This window comes from Cetorhinus maximus, chromosome 1 (assembly GCF_964194155.1).
Source record: "Cetorhinus maximus chromosome 1, sCetMax3.hap1.1, whole genome shotgun sequence".
Classification (NCBI taxonomy): domain Eukaryota; kingdom Metazoa; phylum Chordata; class Chondrichthyes; order Lamniformes; family Cetorhinidae; genus Cetorhinus; species Cetorhinus maximus.
The window spans coordinates 55738877-55765096 of record NC_135879.1 but is presented as its reverse complement, the minus strand read 5'-3'; the positions used below and the strand labels follow the sequence as shown (position 1 = coordinate 55765096).

General features: G+C 43.9%; 1 protein-coding gene across 5 annotated transcripts in view; it reads right to left on the bottom strand.

Annotated features, from left to right (window-relative positions):
• The window catches only part of hhip (hedgehog interacting protein), a 236923-nt gene that overhangs the window by 202567 nt on the left and 8136 nt on the right, over positions 1 to 26220 (bottom strand). For all 5 annotated transcript variants that reach the window (XM_078540822.1, XM_078540831.1, XM_078540851.1 and 2 more), the window contains exons 2-3: positions 24059 to 24254; positions 19896 to 20052 (exon numbers count right to left, since the gene is read on the bottom strand). In XM_078540822.1, the coding sequence (XP_078396948.1) occupies positions 19896 to 20052; positions 24059 to 24254 (353 nt within the window). The remainder of the gene's footprint in view (positions 1 to 19895; positions 20053 to 24058; positions 24255 to 26220) is intronic.

Below are 26220 nucleotides of genomic sequence, written 5' to 3'. Positions count from 1 at the left end.
TCTATTGACCTTTAGCCTCATTTGCCAGTTCACTTTAGGCTAGCTCCACTTTCATGTCCTCGTAATTGCCCTTATTTAAGTTTAAAATACTAGTTTTGGACGCACTCGTTTCTCCCTCAAAATAAATGTAAAATTCAATCATATTTTGATTGCTGCTACCTAGGGGTACCTTAACTATGAGATTATCAATTAGTCCTACCTCATTGCTCAATACCAGGTCTAGTATAGCCTGCTCTCTGGTTGGCTGCAGAATGTACTGTCCTAAGAAACTATCCCGAAAACATTCTATGAACTCCTCATCTACGTTACCTTTGCCCATCTGATTTTTCCAGTCTATATGTAGATTAAAGTCCCCCATGATTATTGCTGTACCTTTCTGGCAAGCTCCCATTATCTCTTCTTTTATACTCTGTCCTACTGTGTAGTTACAATTAGGGGACCTGTACACCACTCCCACAAGTGACTCCTTGCCTTTATCATTCATCATCTCAACCCAAATCGCTTCTACATTCTGGTTTCCTGAGCTTAGGTCATCCCTCTCTCATGTGCTAATACCACCATTAATTAACAGACCCACCCCTCCACCTTTTCCTAACTTCCTGTCCTTCCTAAATGTCGTATACCCTTCAATATTCAGGTCCCAATCTATGTCATTCTGTAGCCATCTCTTTATAATCGCTATCAGATCGTACTTATTTATTTCTATTTGTGCTATCAGTTTATCTGTTTTGTTTCAAATGCTATGTGCATTTTGATACAGAGCCCTTAGTTTTGTCCTTTTATTATTTTTGTAGCATCTAGCCTTATCTGCTGATTTACTCTTAAAATTGCACTCTCTGTCCCATCCCGTCACAGTCTTTTTATCATTTCCCATATTAATACCTTTCTCTCTTGCCTTGCCTCTACTCTTTGGTTTGCCACATCTTCCCAAATTTAATCCCTTGCCCCCCCATTATTCAGTTTAAAACCCTCTCTACTTCCTTAGTTATGTGGCTCGTGAGAACACCAGCCCCTGCATGGTTCAGGTGTAGACCGTCCCATGGTACAGATCCCACTTTCCCCAATACTGGTGCCAGTGCCCCTCTGCAATATGCCCCAGCAAGAATAATAAGAATAATAGTGGTGTGCTGCATGCTGCACAACATTGCAGAGCTGTGAGGCCTACAAATTGACGACAACGAGCCATGGCAGAGCTCCAACCTCTTAGGAGGAGGAAGATGAGGAGGAGGAGGAAGGCCGTCTGTGTTCTGACAATTCAGAACTGGGTGAGGAGGAAGAGGCCGCCAAAGGCAGAGCAGCTGGGAGGCATGGACATGTAGCCAGGCCTGACTCTGTGCAGGAGGGGAACATCGCTAGACCTGTCTTTGTGCAAAACTTAATTCACATCAGGTCCTCCGATCTCACAATTGCCATCAGCGAATCCTTGGTGAGCAACTTCCACCTATATAACCTTGTACATTGATGCCACAATTACTCAAAGGACTGTCCATTCCCCAAAATGGAGAGAATCACCATTAATGAGTTTGACTCAGTCACATTCAAATGGTTGCAACCCTCACCATCATAATCATGGGCTTCATCATATTGCAAATACTCATGGTAAGAAGTCCTTCACAACCTGGCCCCCTCACATGAACAGCTGTGCCTGTAAATGAGGCACAAAAGCCGCTACCTTGTCCATAATCAAGCCATGCCCATAAAGCTGAGGGTGACACGATTTAAGACTTTAAACTCTCTCCATGCTGATAGGATTGTATATTCCAGCATACATGCAGATAAGGCATATCACACATGATGAACCCACAACTGTGCAACATCAGCTCCTTGAAAGAACTTGCACACCATCTATTTTAGCCAACGGTCCAGTTTCTGACGGGAGTGCCACATGCAACATTCCAGGCTTCCATATATCTCTGCTCCCCTCACAAATCACTGCTCCCCTCACAAATCACATCCTGCAATCCTGGAAGGCAAATGCTGCCAAAGTAGTGGGGACAGCAGATGAGCAATATTATCTGGAGTATACATTGTCCCTCGAGCTGCAATGCCTATACCTAGGCCAATGTATGCACTGCCATGCAGATGACGGCCTTGCACCCAGAAATCATGTGAGGTGCACCTGCTACCCAGCATTTGTTCGTGGAGTCTGATCATTGAGCCTCCCTTAAAGTCAAGCTTGGGTGGATAATGAGAGCTACAAGGGGCATCTCAGTGCTTGAGCCTTTGAACATTGGATTCTTATGTGATTCAGCTGAGAAGGAAGAAGCCCTCAATGCCTCACGTATCAGGTGACAACCTTAGTCCTCATGACATCATGTCGAAATGGACCTCAGCATGCCGCCCTCACTCTAACTAGTAATTTTATCATTGTTTTGGAGCTCTGTAATGTACAAACACACACCAAGTTATGTACAAGTGTAAGTAAATATATTCAAGAAGTGCTCAAATGTGATATATACAATGTGAAATGTGTAACCACGGTGAACCCATTAGTGCTCTAGGCGAGACAGTACCCTGCACTTGCGCACACTCCTACGAAGTGCCCCCTGTATTGCCTCGGAGGAGCTGGAGGCAGGCTGCTCTCTTCTCAGGCTATACGGCAATGAGGAGCATGGTGGCCTACCTCGTTGTGTAACCACTGGGGATCTCCTTCAGACTGCGGCCTCTGCATGGGCAGCCATGGTCACTGCCACATGTGGAGCAAACAAGGGCTTTGGCGGAGGGACTGGTGAATTGTAAGAAGATGAGGGTGCTGAGATGCTCTCAGTAGCTTCATCCTTCTCACTAACCTCCACAGCCCTGGGTTGACCTTCAGGCGGAGTTGATGGGTCTGGCTGCTGGTGTGCAGCAGTCTTCCATTCCAGCAACTGCTGTGCCATCAGTGCGACCATCCTGTTAATGGTACGCAGCTCCTCATGTATTCCATGGATGCCAGTGCTCATACTACGAGCGGATGGATCCAGGCTACTGAGGGAGGTTTGCACCCTTTCCTGGACGAGACACTGCTCTTGCATCCACTCCAAGTGTTGCTGCATGTGCCGCTCCATGACAGTGCAGATTTAGGTGAATTTTTATAAGTTTATGAAATGCCGAGAAGCAATAGATGATTGTTAATTTAGTAAGTAAAGCATGACTGTTAGCTGTGCCTAAAAAATGTCAAGATTTAAAGAAAAACATGCTTTTTCTTGTACTGACATTTATGCAAAGAACAATGGCAGAAACAGAGTAGAGTTGGCTGTATCAGCTAAAGGTGCAAACTCTGAGTCTCTTACAAAAGACAAAGGGCAGGAAATACCCTTTTAGAAAGTCATGAGGAATATGCAAGCTTGTTGTATGTTAATGGATGAACAATAAAGTAATTGTAAGCCAATCAGGTGGACTAAAAATGAGTTTCACCTAAGATGGCACAAGGCCAGAGCCAAAAAGGGCATAAAGAAAGAGCTTGTTAGACCCCACAGCGGGAACCCCAAGACAGAGCAAGAAGATCACAATCAACTGGACACAGCAAGAGATAGTGCCACAATCAGTCAGAACCCTATGGACTGCTGTTCAACTGAACTGACTATACATCACTGCCTTTGTTTTGTTAAGTATCATGCTTTTTCCTTATTGTGAAATATCTTAATAAATCAATTGGGCTTGTTTCAACTTACCTGTACCCAGAGTGGCCTGTGATTAGTCACAAACAGATCTTTAATCCAGATATTTAGCCAGAAACATACAAGAGTGGCCAATCTCTCAGGGTCAGAGCTCATGCGATTGAGCCCCCAGGACAACGTGGAGCTCATGGCGGTGATGGACTTCTCCAATCTCATTCCAAGAGCTCACACTACCTCAGGGAACTTTGCCATATGTCCACACATCTGCTGCATATTGGGCAAAAGCTTTGCCCCAAAATGTGACTCCTGCGACTCCATGTTCCTGCCCACTGAAGCATCATCGTGATTTTCCTCCCTCCTCCGACGGGGGCTGTGCACAGATGCCTCTGACTCTGACACCTCTTCTGGTGCTGTGCCCTTCACTCTGTGCCTCTGGCTCCATATAAGCGTGCCAGAACCCTCTGATGTCCTGGTATCTGAGTTAGTGGAATGTGGGCTAGTAAGATGTGATGCCACCTCCTCAGACATCTCTTCCTCCTCCTTATGACCGAGGGTTGAGGTGGCACAGGCGAAGGGCGGTGGGTGAGCAACCAGGGTTGGGACCTATGCGAGACATAAAATGAGATATTGAGGTATAGTCCTTCACATGGTGAAAGCATGCTCTGATGCACACCATTGCCTTTAACCATGCTTCCGTTGCCCTTACGATGCAACACCATTGTTACACTCCCTCTTATGCCAACGTCACCTTGTGCTCAGCAAAGTGACAGCATGATCTCCACTATGACCATTATGTGCTGAGATGATTTCAATACCAAATTTATCACCTGCTGCTGGCAATGCACCATCATCAACAGACAACCTTTCTGTCACCATAGGAATCTCAATGGTCACCTGTTCTACCGAGTGAATTGTCAGCCAGGCTGACCCACCCCAGTTGGTGCCACCCCCTTAGCGTTCTTCGCCCTTTTCGACTGCAATGACAAAATGAATTTGTGTTAGCCTGATATATTGTGCATGCTGGGATATTTCTCTTCCCTGTGACATCCGTTCTGTGCACACCTACATGATCTGCTTGTACGTACAAGCCTTAATGCTGAAGCAGAGGAATATGCCAGGTTTCATACCTTAGCTGCAGCATGTAGATGTGCCCCTTCCCTTGGACTTCTGTGTGGATGAGCCAAGCTACTCACTTTGATGGAACACAGCAGCTCACTGAATCTTTTCCAGCACTGAATTCAGGAACAAACGTGCTCTGCTGTGTTCATCACTACTGTGTTCAGCCAAAATTTGTATCCAGGCCTTCTTGGTTGTGGCAGGTGGATTTCGGTGGCCAGCAGGCTGCAGGACAGATCTCCTCCTCTGGACCTCTTCCACTAACACTTGAGTATCCTGATCAGAGAAGTGTGAGGCAGCTGGACCCATCCCTCCCCTTGCGTTCCCGTCTGACATTTTATCAGTAAAAATGTAAGGTGAAAAGGGTCCTGAGCTGTTTAGATTATATTGCTCTCATTCTTTTTTGTGAGCTTGCATGCATGAATAATTTTCTGCATAACATCAATGAATACTGTTGACGGTTTGCTGGAGAGAATGTCTGTGCAAATGCTTGATGCCATGTATGTTACGCTTGTGATTCCAAGGTAGCATGCAGTGCTTCAGGACCACTGACAGCCCTACTGGTTTACTCCCTTTTAATCACACCATTATCCCGTGACAGTGTGCAGATGTGAGGGATCTGGTCAAGGGTCAACAGTGTGGGCGCATCCTGATAGACGGGTGGCAAGAGGGCAAGTGGATGGGATAATGAGCATGGCATGGTTCATCATTCATCCACTGAGTCTTGGCAGCTAATAACATCAGAATATCTGTACCAGGTTGTGGTGGCAAGATGATGCCACCTCCATAGCTGTGTCTTGACAGTCCATTCCATGCTTTCAGTGCTTCAGTAGAGTATACTTTGATTAGACAGAAATAATGACAATTCCCCCATAGGGAAAGCCCATGATGGGCTATCTGTTCCAGGGCCAGCTAACAGTTGGACAACAATTACATTGTTCACATTCACCCGACAAAGCAACAATGTCTACTCCAAAGCACAGGAAGTTAAACATGGACGACCAACCTCTCAAATGGGCCGTTCAGAAGGCTCACTTTTTACATGCACCCAAGTTGCCCAGCCCATGCTGGGTCTGCCTCTGGCCCCTCACTACTTCTGGGCTCGCCTGCTCTGACTCCTAATATAGCCCGCCCTCCCTGACCCCGGGCCAAAAATCAGACGTGTGGGCAGGCATTTTTAAAAGTCAGGTTTGGGGAGCCAGGAATTCTTCCAACTCTGCGCACACAACTCGCAGCTGAAAATCCAGATCCAAATATAAAACTGCATGATTAACTGAAATATGGAAGCAACATATCTTCAGTAGAATTTTTAAAAATCTGTTCATAGTTAATGTACAGTGAATTACACAAATGATTCACAGTTCCAATTATACTATTACTATCACAATGTAGCAAGGGTTACAAAATTACTAATTAATTTATGTCTAATAAGACTTTCTTTACTTACAACTTTTAGAAAACTCTTATTTTCTGCCTTTTTCTTTAGTTCTTCCTAGAATGGAAAATCTCTTCTCTTTCTCTCTCCCTTTGCCTCTCTCTCTCTCTTTCTTTCTCTCTCTCTTACTCTGGATGAATTCCATAAGAAATAGATGCAGGAATAGGCCATGAGGCTCCTCGAGCTCGCTTTGCCATTCAATACCATCAAGGCTAATCTTCTGCTTCAGTTCCACTTTCCCTCCTGCTCCCCATTCCCTCGACTACCTGAGATAGCAAACATCTGTCTGTCTCAGTTTTAAATATACACAATGATGGAGCAGCCATAACCCAGTGTGGTAGACAATTGCAAAAATTCACAACCCTTTGAGTGAAGAAATTTCTCATCTCATCATCATTTTTAGCCGGAGAGGCAGCAGTGCAACAGTGGCGAGAGTTTAAAGAGTGAGTCTGAGAGGAAACCGTAAGACAGTGGCGAGAGTTTAAAGAGCGAGCCTGAGAGGGAGCAGTGAGACAGTGGCGAGAGTTTAAAGAGTGAGTCTGAGAGGGTGCAGTGAGTTGTGGACAGAGTTTAAAGAGTTACTCTAAGAGGGAGCAGTGAGACACTGGTGTGAGTGTGAAGACTTAGTCTAAGAGGGAGCATTAAGGCAGTGGCATGAGTTTAAAGGGTGAGTCTGAGAGGGAGCACTGAGATAGTGGCGAGAGTTTAAATTTCAGGTCTTTAGGTGAGTATGTAGGTTCAGTGTGAACTGTCGGCATTGTAAAGAAAATTGAAGTATGACTTAACAGGAAAGAAGGTAAGTGATTGGTTGGTGAGTATTTTTCTCTTTCTAAACTACAGTATTTGTTCAAATTAGGAGTTTGAAAATGAAAAAACATTTGAATCCTAATTTGTTAAATAAAACTTATAAAGATGGCATGGCAGGTGATGTGCTGCAGCTGTATTATATGGGAGCCAGTGCAATGCACAGTGAATACACGTACAGTAAATATCTGCAGCTCCAAGAACTTCAGTTCCTAATTGATGAGCTGGAATTTGAGCTTGGGACACTGCGATGCATCAGGGGTAGGGGGAAATTTAGCTGTACACTTTGTTTCAGGAGGCAGTCACACACCTTAGGCTAGGTTCTTCACATTTGGTCCGTGGTCAGGGACAGGTTAGTGCGACTGTGAATGAGACAGGTACGGGGATCAAGAAGGTAGAAGTGGAGGAGCCTCAGACCTTGACAAGAATCTTGACGCCGTCCAGGATAAAGCAGCCTGCTTGATTGGCACCCCATCGACAAACATTCACTCCCTCCGCTACCAGCGCACAGTGGCAGTAGTGTGCACCATCTACAAGATGCACTGCAGGAACTCACCAAACCTCCTCAGACAGCACCTTCCAAACTCACGACCACTACCATCTAGAAGGACAAGAGCAGCAGATACATGGGAACACCACCATCTGGAAGTTCCCCTCCAAGACACTCGTCATCCTGATTTGGAAATATATCGTTGTTCCTTCACTGTCATTGGGTCAAAATCCTGAACTCTCTCCCTAATAGCACTGTGGGTGTACCTATATCACATGGGCTGCAGCAGTTCAAGAAGACAGCTCGCCACCACCTTCTCAAGGCCAATTAGGTATGGGCAACAAATGCTGACCTAGCCAGCGATGCCCACATCCTAAGAACAAATGAAAAAGAGTCCTTGCAATTGCCCAAGCAGATTCAAGGTTCTTGTGGACGAGAGCAGGGGCTAAGATGAGTTCTTAGGGCAATATGTTCTAGAGCCAACCAGGGAGCAGGCTATTTTAGACCTGGTAATGTGTGTAATGAGACATGATTAATTGATAGGAAAGAAGCTAGGCAACATTGATCTTAATGTGATAGGATTTCACATTCAGTTTGAGGGTGAGACACGTGGGTATAAGTCTTAAGCTTAAAGAAAGGTAATTACAAGGGTATGAAGACAAAGTTGGCTGAAGTTAACTGAGAAAATAAATTAAATGGTAGGGCAATAGAGAAGCAGTGGCAGACATTTAAAGAGATATTTCGTAACTCTCAACAAAGATATATTCCGTTGAAAAGGATGGGAAAGATGCACCATCCTTGGCTAACTAAGGGAGTTAAGGATAGTATCAAATTGAAAGAAAACACTGCGAAAATTATTGTAGGCTGAAGCATGCACAAATTTTAGAAACCAGCAAAGAATGACTAAAAAAATCACGAGAAAGGAGAAATTAGAGTATGAGAGAAGGCTAGTTAGGATAATAAAAACAGACAGTAAAGGTTTCTACAAGCATATAAAAAGGAAAAGAGTAGCTAAAGCGAATGTTGATCCCTTAAAGGGTGAGACTGGGGAACTAATGGGAAACCAGGAAATTGCAGTAGTATTGAACAGGTATTTTACATCAATCTTTGCTGTAGAAGACACAAAAAGGATCACAAGAATAGCTGAAAATCAAGAGGGAAAAGGCCGGGAAGAATTTAAAACAATCATGATGACTAGAGAAAAAGGACGAGGGGCAGAATTTTTAGCTCGGCAGGCGGGCACATGCCCGACCCAATTGGATGCGAAATCACATGAGATGACGTCAGGCGAGCGTCCGACATCATCCTGTGCTTGCATGATATTTCAGTCGGCGGGTGCGCGCAAAAGTCGGTAGCGCGCCTGCTGACAATTAAAAGGTGAATTAAGGTAATTAAAGGTGCAATTGGTTCTGATTTTTATGGTCCGCCCAACCTTGCGGTTGGTGGATGGGCAAATCGGCCAGGCGGACTTTGCATTTTTTCATGAAACCTCATCAAGGACGGGATGAGGTTTCCGTTATTAAATGAAAGAAAAAGAAAAATCTATTAACAGCATTTTTATCATGTATATGTTTAGGTGACTGATTGTGATGCTTGCACATTTTCTTCCTGATTTAAAAAACTTTATTTAATGCTTTTCAGGTCTTCAGCTCCCTGAGGCAGCTCTCTGCCTTCTGATTGTGGTCGGTGGTCCATTCCCCAGCCAATCTAGGGCCTGCTGATCGCGCCTGTCTGCCAACCTGAAAATTTTGCCCTAGGAAAACTACTAGGACTAAAGGTTGACAAGTCCCCTGGAACTGATGGCCTGTATCCTAGGGCCTTAAAAGAAGTGGCTGCAGAGATAGTGGCACAGACTCTATCCATCATGGCGAAAATGGCTGAAAATTCTAAGTCCCGCCCTCAAACATGGCACTTCCTATTTTTGCGGGGTGGAGGCAGGTAGGTATTTAAATCACCAGCTGCCTCCACTGAAGAGGGATTTTGGTAGGCCAGGAGTGTGAAACCCGGAGTGTGCAGATTGGACCAGGCATGGGCTGGACTTGGTGGATTCATTTGGATGGCCAGGCTACCTGTTTGGAGAGGTAAGGTACCCCTTTGGATATGGTCCCGGGACCTCTTTGGGAGAGGTAAGGCACCTTTTGGGATTGTTAAAAGTAAACATGATTGTGTGTAAAATGTACATAAGCTCATTGGATCTGTCAAAACTGTCAAGGAACAGTCAGAACTGTCAAAGCTGTCAAAGAATACTAGATGAGTTGGCATGGAGCAGATAAGGGCAAAGAGTGATGGCTGGGGTGCATGGGTTGGCATGAGTTGGCATAGAGGCTATACTAGCCCATGGGGATGTTGGGGCATGGAGGATATGAGGGGCAATGTCAGCAGGTAGTGGGGCACGAGTTGTCTTGGGGGGTATGTGGGGGCATGGGGGAGCGGGTAGAGGGATACGGCTTGGCATAGGGAATATGAAGAGCCATGGGCTTGGGTACAGGGCCATAGCTTGGCATATAGGGTATGGGGCATGAAAGGAGGTTTAGCATAGGTTAGCATGGATGGGTCATGGGGAGTGTGGGGGGTTGAGTGGTGAGGGGGTTGGAGGGCTGTTTTTTGTTTTGTTCTTCTTTAAAATTTAAATCAACAAAGTGCCAGAGCACAGGGGCAGGCCTTCTGTCCGGCTCACCTTCGCACCCGGCAGCCTCCACATTCGCTCTGGGTGCAGCAGGCCCGACTTCTAATCCAGCCTGACCTCGCCAGAACTAAAATCCCAACTGTGGGTGGCCATTTTTAAAGATTGAGTTTGCAGAGCTGGGAATTCTCCCATCTTCATGCACCCCAACCAGGAGTGAAAATTTGGGCCAGTTTTCCAAAATTCCCTAGACTATGGAAAGGTCTCAGCGGATTGGAAAACTGCAAATGTAACAGCTCTGTTCAAGAAAGCAGGAAACTATAGGCCAGTTAGCCTAAAATGGGGAAACAGCTTGAATCCAATACTGAGGTAATAGCAACCATTTAGAAAATCAAAAAAAATCAGGCAGAGTTTTGTGAAAGGGAAACCATGTTTGACTAATTTATTAGAGTTCTTTGAAGTAACAAACAAAGTGAATAATGGGGAACCAGTAAATGTGGTGTATTTGGATTTCCAAAAGGCATTTGATAAGGTGCCACATAAAACGCTACTGCACGAGATAAGAGCTCTCAGTGTTGGGTCAATATTAGCAAGAATAGAGGATTAGTTAGCTAACTGAAGCAGAGAGTTAGGATAAATGGGTCATTTTCAGGTTGGCCAACTATGGCTAGTTATTTGCCACAGGAGATCAGTGCTGTGGCCTCAACAGTTTACAATCTATATCAATGTCTTGGATGGAGGGACTGATTGCACGGTAGCTGAATTTGCTGACGACACAAAGACAGTTAGGAGAGTAAGTTGTGAAGAGGACATAAGAGCAGCATATTACAGGGGGGCAGCCAGCAAAGTCGGCATGGAGCCAACTCCCTCCACACCAGCCCACCTGCAGCCATATTGCGCTGTAGGTGAGCTAAATAGGCTGCAAGTGGGACTTCTGCTCCTGGGGAGGAGGTCCCACCCTCAGGAATTGCCGACCAATCAGATTGGCTGCCAGCTGCAGCAATCCCAGCAGCGTCAAGAGCGCATTAGTAGGTGCTGTTGAGACTGCAACCAGGAACAAGAAGAAGGTGCATGGATCCCGGAGCAAGGTAGTGTCATGAGTTGTCATGGAGTATGTGGGGTCATGGGGGGAAGGGAGGGAAGGCAGGGAACGTAGCAACAAAGGACTTAGGAGCAGGAGTAGGGCATTCAGCTCCTTGAGCCTGCTCTGTCATTCATTAAGATCAGGAATGTTTGGGCAATTTAGGGAGGGGGACGGGGAGCGGTGGGTTTTACAAAGTAGGCAGGTAGGAAGAAATGGGTGGTATTATCTTAGGAGTGCTGCCTCCAGTACATAAATGGCAATCCCTAAATATAATATCTACCCTTCCTTCCTCTTAAAAAGTTTTTCTTAAAAGAACGGCCTGCCCACTCCTGCACGACTGCTCATGCCAACCATATTATGGCATGGGCAGTGTATTATTGGGGTCAATTGGCTTGTTAACAAGCTCAATTGACCCTTGATTATTTATTTAAATATGGCGGGCAGGCTGATGATTTATGTGCCCATCTACCATGTTATGGGAGTGAACTCGGGGGTGGGGTGGCACCTACCCTTTTTTATGTGTCCCCCTGCCAAAAACATGCTTGGCAGGAGCAGACAAAACGCAGCCCAAGGAGACTGTAAAGGGATAAAGATAGGTTAAGTGAGTTTTTTAAAAATTCGTTCATGGGATGTGGGTGCTGCTGGCTAGGTCAGCATTTATTACCCATTCCTAATTGCCCTGTTCAGAGGGCATTTAAGATCAACCACATTGCTGTGGGTCTGGAGCCACATGTATGCCAGATCAGGTAAGGATGGCAGATTTCCTTCCCTAAAGGACATTAGTGAACCAGATGGGTTTTTCTGACAATCAGCAATGGTTTTGTGATCATCAACAGACTATAATTCCAGATTTTAGCTTAACATTAATTAACATTAGCTTAACATCCGTCATTGGGAAAATGTTAGAGTCTATTCTAAAGTATGTAACAGCAGAGCATTTAGAAATGCATAATATAATCAAGCAGAGTCAGCATGGCTTCTTGAAGGGGAAATAATGCCTGATAAATTTATTAGAATTCTTTGAGGAGGTAACAAGCAGGATAGATAAAGGGGAACCAGAAGATGTAATCTATTTGGATTTCCAAAAGGCGTTCGATAAAGTACCGCACATAGGCTACTTAAAAAGATAAGAACCCATGGTGTCGGGGGTAGTATATTAGCATGGATAGAGCATTGGCTAGCTAATAGAAGACAGAGAGCTGGGATAAGGGGGTAATTTTCAGGATGGCAACCTGTGTAAGAGTGCCACAGGGATCAGTGCTGGGGCCACAATTATTTACAATATATATTAATGATTTGGAAGTAAATGTACTATCGCCAGATTTGCGGATGACACAAAAATAGGTGGGAAGGCAAGTGGTGAGGATGACACAAGGAGTCAACAGAAGGATATAGACAGGTTAAGTGAGTGGGCAAAAATTTGGCAAATGTAATATACAATTGGAAAAAGTGAGGTTACGCACTTTGGCAGGAAGAACAGAGAAGCTGAGTATTATTTAAATGGAGAACGAATGAAGAAAGCTGCTGCACATAAGGATTTGGGGATCCTTGTGCATGAAGCACAAAAAGCTAGCATACAAGTTCAGCAGATAATAGGGAAGGCAAATAGAATGTTGACCTTTATTTCAAAGGGAATGGAGTATAAAAATAGGGAAGTCTTGCTAAAACTAATCAAGGCACTAATTAGACCGCACCTAGAATACTGTGAACAATTTTTGTCCCCTTACCTAAGTTAAGATATATTGGCATTGGAGGCAGTCCAGAGAAGATTCACTAGGTTGATCCTGGGGATGAAGGGATTTTCTTATGAGGGGAGGTTGAGTAGGTTGGGCCTGTACTCATTGGAGGTTAGAAGAATGAGAGGCAACCTTATTGAAACATATAGGATCCTTACGGGGCTTGACAGGGTGGATGCTGAGAGGCTGTTTCCCCTTGTGGGTGAGTCTAAGACCAGGGGGCATAATCTCAGAGTAAGGGGGTGCCCATTTAAAACAGAAGTTAGGAGGAATTTCTTCTCTCAGAAGGTAGTCAATCTGTGGAATTCCTTGCTGCAGAGGACCGTAGAGGCTGGGTCGTTAAGTGTATTCAAGGCTGAGATAGACAGATTTTTAATCAGTAAGGGAATCAAGGGCTATGGGGAAAAGGCAGGAAAGTAGAGTTGAGGATTATCAGATCAGCTATGATCTCACTGAATGCCAGAGCAGACACAATGGGCCGAATGGCCTACTTCTGCTTCTAAGTCTTAGGGTCTTATTTTTATTGAATTCAAATTTCATCATCTGCCATGGTGAGATTTGAAGCCAGGTCCCCCGACCATTACGCTTAGTCTCTAGAATACCAGTCCAGTGACAATACCACTGTGCCACCGCCTCCCGTTGGGGCCATCTGTATTGTAGATAAATTTGCTGATGATACAAACATAGGTAGAAAAGCAAGTTGTGAAGAAGTCTGCAAATGGATATAGAGAGCACTATGGGTGTACCTACACTACATTGACTGCAGCAGTTCAAGAAGGCAGCTCACCACCACCTTCTCAAGTGCAATTAGTGATGGGCAATAGGCCAGGAACGCCCACATCCCATGAAGTGAGTAGGCTAAAATTTGGCAGATGGAGTATAACATGGGAAAAGGTGAGGTTGCCCACTATGGCAGGAAGAATAGGAAAGCAAAATACTATTTAAATGGAGAAAGACTGCAGAAACCTGTGGTACAGAGGGATCTGGGAGTCCTGGATCATAAATTACAAAAAGCCAGGTACAGCAAGTGATTGGGAAGGCAAATGGAATTTTGGCCTTTATTGCATAAGGAATGGAATATAAAAGTAGGGAGGTCTTGGCACAACTGGACAGGGCATTGGTGAGACCTAGGGTGGGACTTTCTGGCCCTGCCCGCCGCCAGGATTGACCGGTCCCACCGAAAGTCAATGGACTTTTGGCTGGGCCGCCGAATCTCCTGCAGCGGTTCCCACCACAACAGGGCCGGAAAATTGCGGCCCGAGAATTCTGTGTACAGTGTTGGCTCCTTACTTAGGGAGAGATATACTTGCATTGGAAGCAGGTCAGAGAAGGTTCACTCAGCTGTTTCCTGAGATGAAGGGGTTGTCTTATAAGGAAGGGTTGAGCAGGTTGGACTTATACTTATTGGAGTTTAGAAGAATGAGAGGCAATCTTATTGAGACATTTAAGATTCTGAGCGGGCTTGACAGGGTGGATGCTGGGAGGATGTTTCCCCTTGTGGGGGAGTCAAAAACTAGGGGGACACAGTTTAAAAATAAGGAGTCTCCTATTTAAGACAGATGGGTAGGGATTTTTTTCTCTCAGAGACTGGGTCATTACAGATTTTTGATTGACAAGGGAAGGGTTATGGTGGGCAGGCAGGCAAGTGGAGTTAAGGCCACAATTAAATCAGCCATGATCTTTTGAACGGCAGAGCAGACTCAAGGGGCCAAATGGCCTACTCCTGCTCCTATTTCTTATGATCTAACTGATCAAACCCTTCTCCCCCTGTACTTTGGATTCCCCAGCCAGGGGAAACAGCCACTCTCCTTCAGAATTTTGTATCTTTCAATGAGATTATCTCTCATTCTTCTAAACTCCAGAGAGTAACGGCCAACTTGCTCAACCTCTCATCATGCGACAACCCTTTTATTCCAGGGTCCAATCTATTGAACCTCTGCTGTACCACCTCCAATGTAAGTATATCCTGCCTTAAATATGGAGACCAAAGCTGCATACAGTACTCTGGGGGCAGAATTTTTCCCTTGTCGGGCGGGCGTGTGCTCAACCCGAACAGGAAAAAAATAGTGCACAATGACGTTAGGCGAGTGTCCCGACGTCATTGCGCACTCGTGCGATATTTTGGTCGGCAGGCGCGTATGAGAGGCGGCAGCGTGCCCGCCGACTATTAAGAGGCCTATTAAGGCCCTTAATCAATTAACTAAATTGAACTTTTCGCTAACCACCCAATCTTACGGTTGGCGGGTGGGCGAAAAGGCCAAGCGGCCTTTGCATTTTTTGCGAAACCTCTCTGTTCATATTAGTTACCTTCAGTTCCTCACTCTTATTTGTTCTTTGGTTACCCTCCATTTCTTGTCTATAATTTGTGTCTTCTACTGTGAAGACAGGCACAAAATATTTATCCAATGTCTCTGCCATTTCCTCATTCTCCATGTTAATTTCTCCTATCTCTGCCTCTAAGGTACCAACATTCACTTTAGCTACTTTCTTCCTTTTTATATACTTGTAAAATCTCTTACAATCTGTTTTCATACTCCTGGTTAGGTTACTCTCATAGGGCAAAATTTTGCCCTTGTCGGGTGGGCTCGGCGGAGGTGGGTGGGGGCAGTTGGGATTACAACCACCGCCCGTGATTGGGGTCCAACCGCAATTTCACGCTGGCGGGCCAATTAAGGCCCGCCCAGCATGAAACGCAGATCATCACTGGCCGGGAAGGGCCTAGCAGGGGCGGGAGCCTGACAGCCGCTGGGTCAAATGGCGACTCAGCAGCCTGTTTAAAAACGACCCAGGCAGCCCAAGTAAGGCTGCCAGGGAAGGACATCTGTCTGCCATTGTCACAAGGGAGTCAAGTGCGGCTGCAAATGCTAGGCGGGAGGGTAGATCGGGTGGGCACCCGGCCCCGTTTTTCCAACGAGAGCCTCGCTGTCCTTGAGGCTGGATGTGCCCTGCAAGGTGCTCCTCAGCTGGGGTTGGCCAGGCTGCAGGTACAGAGTGGACTAATCAATGCCCCTCTGCCCTTTCAGGAGAAGACATCCCATAACAATGTTGAGAGGTTGCGGACTGACGGATGACCCCCAAACATCCTCATCTTCTCCCGGTACGAGCTGGAGGTCTTGGAGCTCGAGAGGTGCCATGCACCTCGGTAAAGTGGTTGCAGTGAGGCTGGGGCGTCAGACGAAGGTAAGAGTGCTGAGGTGAGAATTTCAGCATGAGCAACCATTCTAGTGTAGTCTCTTCATTGATCATTGAAAGATGAGGGCACCATGATGCAGATCTCTGTTGTCCCACCAGGATGCCTGGCAAGCACAGTGACAGTGTGATGACTTTAACTAATGACATGTCCTTCTTCTCACTTTTATGTTCGCCAGCAGGCATTCGCTCTCCGGACCCTGAAGGGTCATCCCTGACACCCGAGGACCGCCATGCTCCCCAAGCACCTGCGTCACACCCACTCTCTGAACCAGGCACCAGTGCAGATATCAGTTCAGCGGCTAATATCTCGATGCACATTGGTGAGGGCACTTCGCACTCGCTTGAGGTGCAGGCGGAGGCAGAGAGTGCCCAGGACACCAGCAGTTGGAGGACTACTGAAGACCAGGATGATGCTCAGTCAAAGGCTGATGATGGGCCTCTGGAGTCGTCCATTAGGCAGCAGGAGTGTGCGGGAGGATCTGGCGGAGATCCAAGAGGGTATGCGTACCATGGTCTCATTGTGGAGGAGTCCCTGTGGAGCGTGAGCATTGTGTTGACCCTCATAGCTGAGCGCAATGCCTCCTCCATGGAGAAAGTGGCGACTCTCATGGAGAGACTACTCCAGGAACAGAATCAGGGTTCCTGGGGTTGTGCTTGGACCTGCAAGCCCTCAGACAGGCACTGACCTCAGCTGGTCAGTGTCTGGGTGTGAGATGGATGGGGCACCCAGTATCCGAGCTAGGTGCCCGTCCATCAGTGGTAAGCAGGGAGGTCCATGGGACCTCACGATGGTGCACAAGCTGCCTGTCGTCTCTGCGGGCTCCTGTCAGGGCGCTCTGGATGACGGCAGCAGCTCTGCTGCCCCTCTGCCAGTGACCGTAGAATCTGATGAGGCTGCGATGAGCGGGGAGATGCCAGCCATGGCACTGGCCACTCCCTCCCAGGCTAGCACAGGCTCCACTGGCCAGAGGACGACCGCAAACATCATCAAGGCCTACAGGACAGTCCAGTCAGCAGGCTACCCCCAATGCTGGTGCCAGCGGTGGAGAAACACCTAGACGTAGCACCCATTAACATAAGTTTAAAGCACCTTAAGCACAAGAGGGCTGGTCATGGGTGATCTTTTCTTCCCCCATTTTGTTTTTCTTTTTTTAATGGTGTGACTACCAACACTGGATATTGTTCCGTTCAATACTATGTGAGTTCCATTAAATTATATTTGCTTTTGTGTTATTGGCCTGAGTATGCTTCATTTATTTTGTAGGTGCAGAGTAGGTCAGTATGTGATGCTGGACATTGGTGGCTTGAAACTTCATTGCACAGGCACTGAGTGTATCTTGAGGACAAAGGAAAGGGCCATTTCTACAATCTAAGATGGAGGCTGCAGCCCTGGCATGAGGTGGTAGTTCTTATTTGGCAGCCTAGCTGAGGAGCGTTGGATCAAGGTGACCCCGCTGTCCCTGCCTCCCTGTAATTTACCAAGGTCTGGCACTACACCCTGAGTGTTCTCCTCACCGTGCTCCACCATAGGATTCACTACAGGGTCCATCCTCTGTTGCCTGTGTAGCTGTGTCAACATCCTCTTCCTCCAGTGGGTCCCCCCTTGCCAGTGCCAGATCGTGGAGAGCGCAGCATGCCACCACTGTCAGTGACACCCACTCTGGGGGTATTGTAGAGCTCCCCCTGAACAGTCCAGGCATCAGAAGTGAGTCTTCAGAAGACCTATGGTCCTCTCTATCACTGTCCTTGTGGAGGCATGGCTCCTGTTATACCACTGCTCTGCCTCTGTTCTTGGGTGCTGGAGAGGCATCATGAGCCACCTTTTCAAGGGATAGCCCTTGTCACCCAGAAGCCATCCATCTAGTCAGGCTGGAGCACTGAAGACCTCAGCACCTGGGAGTGTCTGAGGATGTAGGCATCATGGGAGCTGCCAGGGTACTTTGCACAGAATCTGCATCCTGTGGTCACACACTATCTGCATATTCATCGAGTGGAATCCCTTCGTGTTGATGAACGCACCTGGTTGATCCGCTGGCGCCTTGATGGCCACATGTGTGTAGTCGATGGCACCCTGGATGTGGGGGAACCCAGCAATCCCTCTGGCTCGCTCAGCTTGGCTGGCCTCGTCCATACGAAAATGAAGGAAAGTCAATGCCTGCCTGTACAGAGCTCTGTCACCAGCTTGACGCAACTGTGGACAGCTGATTGGGAGACTCCACAAGATCCCGCGCTGAGCCTTGGAAAGGGCCGGAGGCATAGAAGTTGAGGGCCACTGTAACCTTCAGAGCCACTGGCATGGGCTGTCCACCCACACAGTCGGAGCTGAACTCAGGCCTGATCATCTGACAAATGGAGGTCACGGTCTCCCTTGAGAGGTGGAGCCTCATTCGGCATTGCACCTCGGATATATTGAGGTAGCTGCATCGCCGCCTGTAAACCCTGGCAGCAGGATAGTGGCGTCTTCTGCGGCCCCTTCCACCTTGCACTTCCTGCTGGCCCTGCGCCCCTTGCGCCTGCGCCTCTCCTCCCACAGGTTCCTCCCCTGAAAGCTGCATAGGGACACGTGGCCCTCTCTCCCTTCTACCCCTCCCTTCCTATTCAGAGGAGGTGCCTCTAGTGGAGACCACAGTCCCCATTACCAGGATAAGGGAATGCTGTCTGATACCTGGAAGGGTCTACATGGTATGAATCCTCAGGGGGCCTGGAAGACACCAATGAGTCCAGAAATTAAGCCTGGAAATGCTAAGAGCAAAGTCTTGATCAGAGCTTAAGCTGACAAGTACCAATAAGCCACCAGCAGCAAGTTATCTTCAAAACTCGTCACTACTCACATTGACAATGTTGCTGACCCTTCTTATCCCACCTTTGGATGATGTTCTGCAAATTGTGGCCTGCCTGCCCACTCGTTTTGCCTGTGCAACGAGTGAAAAATCTCGCAGGCGATGTTAAATCGCTGTCAATTGGTTTTAACTGGCCTGTTAATTGATGGTGGGCACGGCTCCAACTCCCGCGTGTGGCCGTCGAGCAAAATATCGCGCGAGTGTGCAATGTCGTCAGGACACTTGCCGGACGTCATCACGTGTCATGTTATGCTCGAGCGGGTGGGGCATACTCCCGTCCACTCAGCAAAAAGTTCTGCCCATAATCTATTATTCCCCTTTATCACCTTTTCGGCTGCCCTTTGCCAATTTCTAACTCTCCCAATCCTAAGGCTTACTACTATTCTTTGCAACATTATAAGCCTCTTCCTTTTAATTTAATATTATCCTTAATTTACATAGTAAGCCATGGATGGATCTTTCTCACTGTATTTTTGTTTTTTTAATAGAACATGTTTTTGTTCTTTTGAAATGTTTCTTTGAATGTTTCCCACTGTTTATCCCCCTATCTCTCCCTGTGAGGGAAAGTACCTGGACCTTATTTTGCACCTTCTTCAACATCAACTAACAGTAAGAACTGACTGTGGTTGGGGCAACCATCTTCTGCCCCCAATACATTGCACCATTGAACGTAATTGTAAAGCTACAATACGAGATCCTGTAGTTAAAGCTGTTGACTATTAGATTACTCAGTTCTCCTAGTCTTTTCTCAAATGGACAGTGAAAAACGTACTCCAATAGAAAGGAATTCTCTATGGAGAAAACATTACCTAACGCTTATAAACTTCAACAATGTTTTAAATTTTGTTAAAAATTCTATGACAAGCAAACCATCTGGTAGCACAACAGTACAGTGTAAGCTGACATGTCATTGGTTCAGTGTCATGACTATGACTATTGAGTTTTTCTAAATCAAATTGCAGTTATCTTATTGAACCTGTTGATCTGTTCCATTTTGTGATATTCATCCATCTGGTTTAAATAGTTAGAAGCTGGTCCTTGCACTTGTTTTCTGGGAGAGTCAGGAAAGCACATCCCATTGTCCTTTGCTGAATAAAGGTTGCAGAACTCATCTGAAGTGGTCTGGAATAGTCCTGGAAAACAGATGTTAAATAAATTGTTGGTGTTCACACTATTAAACGTTTGCATATGCAACAAGAATAGCTGAAGTCAAAGCTTCCACTTTAAAGAATCAAAGAAGACAGTATTTTGCTTTGTTTTGAAAATGATACTTTTCAAAATAATTCTCATCTTCATTATCTGAATATATACATTGGGTAACTGCTAATACTTTGTGACAAACAACTACTTAAAGCGTCAGAAGTTATTTTGTTTTTTAAACTAAAATGAAACCACACCATTTTTAAAACATTTATAGAGAATCCTAATCTTCTTCAGCACGTAAGCCTCTGTGACAATACATGACCTCTAACATACTAAGGCCTTTAAAGTGTTATTTCATGTGGTGGTGATATGCATAGTTCCTTTAAACATAAAAGTAATTGTTCCCACGTTATTTTGTCAATAAACTGCCAACAAACACCCATAGCCCCAGGATGATCTCACAAAGACCCAGGAAACTGAGGAAATTTAAAAGTGAAGTGAATAAGAAACAGTAACATGGTCACAGGCATGTCAATTTTTAATTTTTTTTCTGATAACATGACTCACTCTTAGTTTCCTAGCACTCTCTAAACTGTTTCCAATTCCTCCGTGCTCATGTTGTGGCAGATATAAAACATGACAAATCATTAATACATCCCTTTGCATAACCAAAGTATGACAAAATCATAAAATTCATCTCCTTCGTTATCCATTTTGACTGTTATGGGTCATGTTGAGAAAATAGACAGACCAATTCTATGGCATTATGTGTTACAAAACACTGATACATCATAAATAGGGGATCTTTGAAGGGAGGAGCATCTCATAACTTATAAGTAATCAAGTCATGAGAGAGTTACAAAGGTATTTGAAATGATTTAAACAACACTTACATTTTGCTTTATTTATCCAGTTTGTCTCATGATTTAAAATTTATTTCTCAGAATGTATGTCACTTCACCACTATAAGACCATAAGATGTAGGAGCAGAAGTAGACCATTCGGCATAACGAGTCTGCTCCAGCATTCAATGAGATCATGGCTGATCTGATAATCCTCAGCTCCACTTTCCTGCCTTTTCCCTGACTGATTACAGATCTGTCTATCTCAACCTTGAATATACTTAATGATCCAGCCTCTATAGCCCTCTGCAGTAAAGAATTCCACAGATTCACTACCCTCTGAGAGAAGAAATTCCTCCTCATCTGTCTTAAATGGGCGATTTCTTACTCTGAGATTATGCCCCCTGGTCCTAGACTCTCCCACAAGGGGAAACAACCTCTCAACATCTACCTTGTCAAGCTCCCTAAGAATCTTATACGTTTCAATAAAGTCACCTCTCATTCTTCTAAACTCCAATGAGTACAGGCCCAACCTACTCAACCTCTCATCAGAAAATCCTTCCATCCCTAGGATCAACCTAGTGAACCTTCTCTGGACTGCCTCCAATGCCAGTATTCAGCTCCTCTATTCTTCCTGCCAAAGTGCATAACCTCACATTTTCTGAAGTGGAAGGTAGGCAAACAACTCTCAGGACTCTTTCACTGCACTTATTTCCTCATTTCTTGTGGCTCTATTGTGTGTTCATCCTTGTTATGAACAATTGTGTACTGTATGAAGACTCACTTCCTGCTCTGCATGGAGAGCGCAGGGAAGTTACCAGGAAGCTTGTCATTCTTAATCTAGACAGCTTTAGATTCATCGCAAAGATGGACTAAAAGTCAAAAAGGCACATTTTCCTCTTTGGTACTTTAGCAAAAAAGTGTATGTAGGTATAAAGCAGTGTTCCATGTTTTACACTCATGTCTACATTACCTTTAGGAGAGCAGGAGGAAATATAACAAAATCTGATATCAGGTATAAAGGTATGGGACAAACTATGCTACTCTCTTTCTGAAGTGTAGATATTAATATCAATGAATCTCAGGTTGGGAACACTTATTTGTACTGTGTAATATTTTATTTTACCAGCTTTTTTAATTCTTTTCCTTTCTTAGATTTCACTCTCCTCTCTCTGTTGTTCAATACACCATCCTCTAGCACACTGGATTTGACAAGCCATTCCTGAATGCAGAAAATTAACAGCAACACATATGGGTTTGCCCTCCACCAATTGCCTCTCCCTCCCTGTACAGCCTATCTGAATGGGAATTTATCTCATGAAGAATGGCCATTGATAACTATTTGTATGGGAAATATCAATAGAGTAACAGTATCCTACCACTTTGTGCCCAAGCACATTGCTGTGTTAATACAGTAAAACATCAAGCCACCCACAGCTGTTGCATCCTACATACTACAAACCTGAAGATTCAGATTAATTAATTGGCTATATTTTGTAAACAACACTTGACTGGTGTGCAAGTGTATGAAAAGCTGTAATTATTCTCAGTGATTTCAGCACTATCATAATGATGAAAAGAAAATCTAAAAAATTCAAATGATTAGCTAAAACTTCAACAAATCTTCCGAGCAATATATTGTACACTTGTAACACAAAATGTTATGCAATTACATATATGTTGATATGAAATCAAATGGCTTCTTAGAAATTAAAGATTGTGCACCCACAATATTAGCAACACTGAAAACAGTCATTTTCAAATTTAAAAACAAAATATCGGATATTTTGGATGATTTTCTTTGATTTGATTAACTCCTGTTGCATAATTCTCTGGAAACTTAATTCTAATTGGGTACTTTAAACAAATACAATTAGGGTGCTTGTCAATGACCACTCTGTCAACAAAATTTGTTTTCTATCTTTGGTATCAAAACAAAAGCTTTCAATTAGCACCGACCTCTGCAATACCAAGTGGTGCCACATGCTGATTATAAGCATCTGTCTAACATAGGCAAATCGTCTAGCTTGGCTGAAAAACAGGCTGCTAGTTCACTTACTCACACCCCTGAGCCCCATCCATGTCCCAGTGCTAAAGTTATGCTTTCATCTGGTTATCTTCCAAGACAACCTGGGTGGTCACCCAAAGCACTTGACATCTTGATGCACTTCAGCAGTTTTACATATACACAAACTTTGTAGAAAAATAAATTTGTCATTCGTCACCACATATGTTGATCTGGGGAGAAAGATTCCTGTGGCACCAGCTCCTGTGCTGCTCAAGACGCTCCAATTAACTCTTTTGCTCAGTTCAACTGCAATTTTTTTAAAAATTAAGTAGTAAGCCCCAACAAAATGAGGACCAGGTCACCAGGGTCAGGGATTAGTTAATTTTTTGAGTGGGAAAAGCGTACAAAAATTCCCCAATGCATTATTGTTTGTGAATAATATCCAGCAAAATCTAATCTGTTATGACTGCCTAGCAAGCAGACTTGGAAAATGTAACCCCCCGCCCCCTTTCAGTCTGCAGGGAATGTGATAAAGAGTAAGAACCAGCTGTACGCAGGGAACTGTGGAAAAAAAATCAGTAGTTTTTTTGGATAAAATAATAATATTTTCATTTTCCAGGAAACTTTGGAAAATCTGTGAAACCGCACAAAAGGAAGTTAAGAGTTCTCCTTTAGAAGCTTTTTCTTTTTTTAAAAAACAAAAGTTCTGCATTGAATTTAAATACACAATATTAAAAATATAAGCCTTGCTGCGAAAGGATTCATCTCTATCACAGAATGAGATGCAGAATGAAATACCATGCATCACACATTGCATACTTATTAGAGCAGCGTTAAAAGAAATTACTTCAGTTTTTACTATTGTATTATCTATGCTGCTTTTAATTATGCAAAGGGGTGGCAGCAGCCTTTCCTGAATGTTACTACAACTCCAAACAGGGTGGCAATAGCATCTGCCACCAGTACTGAAGTAATGACTTTTCAGTAAGCATTCATTTTGTTTAATGGTACCTATGACCACCCCTTTAATTGCACGCCAGAGGATCATGGCTCTGCTATGGATACCCCCACACTGATTCATCATGTATTAACAAGGTATGAGGATTTATATGATTTCAGGGTTCATTCATGTCTTGCCTTTATTACCTGCTACGTGGCTTCTGCAGGCAAAGTAGAACTGTTTGCAATAATCTCTGCACAACATGGGTAAAGCTAGCTCATTGTTTGATGCTTCTTCTCGGTCAGGTAAGTGAAATAAATTCTGTGCATGTGGTGAACATTGGGCACACTTGATTTCCTCCAGCAACCTTGTACATTCTGTGTTGTTTGTAACAGAAAATACCTGAAAATCAAACAGCAGAAAGATGTAAGCAAAAGCAAACTGAATTTTAAAAAAACACTCTGACTTGGAGAGAATGTCTGCCTTACATAGGACCTTTACTGTATCTTCTTGCTTTTATGAATATAGATGAAGTAGGATTTTTCCCATATTTTAAACCTAGTAAAGCAAGTAATAAATGTTTACTAAATTCCAGAATGTATTTTCTATTTCTTTTCTTCCATAAACTGAAGTATGAGTTGAATAAAAGTTTGAAAGGACAAACGAGAAAGCGTCTACATGAAAAATTCCAAATGTCACAGCACATTAGAAAAGCTTTACTCAGGCCACAACAATATGTATGTTTTCCATTATGTTACGATCCTACCCCAATACCCCCCACTGTAGGAATTCTTGGTGGGAGTTCTGCTGATGCCCTTTTGGTTTGAAATGTTCTCAAGTGTGATTATAAAACTTAAAAGAAATAATAATGGTCATAAAATACATCATTCAGCTCCATAAGATTATAAATTTCCTCAAGTAACTTTCAATGGAAAAATATTTACAACAGCTAAATTAAATTACGATGGGAGTGTTGGCAGATTACATGTTTTTGTTTATAAATATACTGAAATTCCTAAAACCATTTAATAACTTTGTTTTCCTTTATGTCTGATAATCCTATTTTCCATCTTTATAAAGTAGTATACACTCTTTCTCCTTTAATATGTTGTACACAGTTTAATCCAACACAGCTAAGTGTGTAAAATAATTTAATGCTTATACTATTTATTATTATACTGAGACAGTGGGCAGTCTATGAAAAAGGATTTCACCCCCACATTCACATTTTCAGGTTGGTTATAGTGACATAGCAAAAAAATGTCACTTTCCTTATATATTATCTTTCACAATCTGAAGCAGCACAATTTTAGTCCAAACTTGTCATATTTAAAGTTGAATTTGGAAGAAAATCCAGCATTAAATAACATAAGAGACTGAACTGCAGCCAAACATTATTCTTAATAAGATTTTCCAAAGGAAAATACTGCTTCTTTAAAAATATCAACTAATTTCAATCATTCCCTAAATTTCTGAAGCAAATTTGCAATTCAAATATTGTTTTTGTATTTTTTTTTAAAAAAGCATAATGAATTATATATTGAAATAAAGCAAAATGATTCAAATCCTGCTTTCCAGCTGTCAAATATCATCATCCTCTTCTCGCTGTCACAGACCTTAATTTCACTATTAAGGTATTTATATGGAGACTTATACTGCTGAAGATTCTAATCACTGCAATCACTTTTACTATTTCTGGAATGTGTTTTTGGTCACATATAAACCAAACAATAGATTAAGCAATAGGATTATTTAAATCATCTGAAATGAAATACAGTATTTTCTCTGTTTATTTCATGCTGTTTCCACACAGTGGGACCTTCACATTTTTCTCTGTGTGAGGTCTGCAGGGTACATACCCATGAAGAGATAGATAGAGCCATCATTATAACACACACCCGATGTTCTCTCCCACTGGAAACAATGGGAGTGCACACAGGGCAATACAAGCATGCAATGACTGGCTCTTTGCATCTGTTGCATGCATAGTAGAACTAGATACAATTGTCTATAATGAGAGAAAGTACAGATAGATCATGTGAAATATAATAAAGGATTCTTCTCAAACATTAATAAAAAATGCATAAAACCAAAATTTTTTTTTTGTACTAGTTGACCTAAGAATTTGAAAGTAAATATGAGAAAAAGACATGATCCGTGCAATTTCTATCCTGAAAACATGTCATTGCTGCTGCTCATTTCACTTGGCCTTGGGTCCACAAAACAATCTCAATCCCGACACTGTATACCATTTATTTATACCTCCTGTTCAACCTCACTCATTGTACCTTCCTAATAAGGCAATAATAGCATATTACCAGTGTTTTTCTGTTGAAAGGGATGGAGTTTTGACAATTTAAGCTTAAAA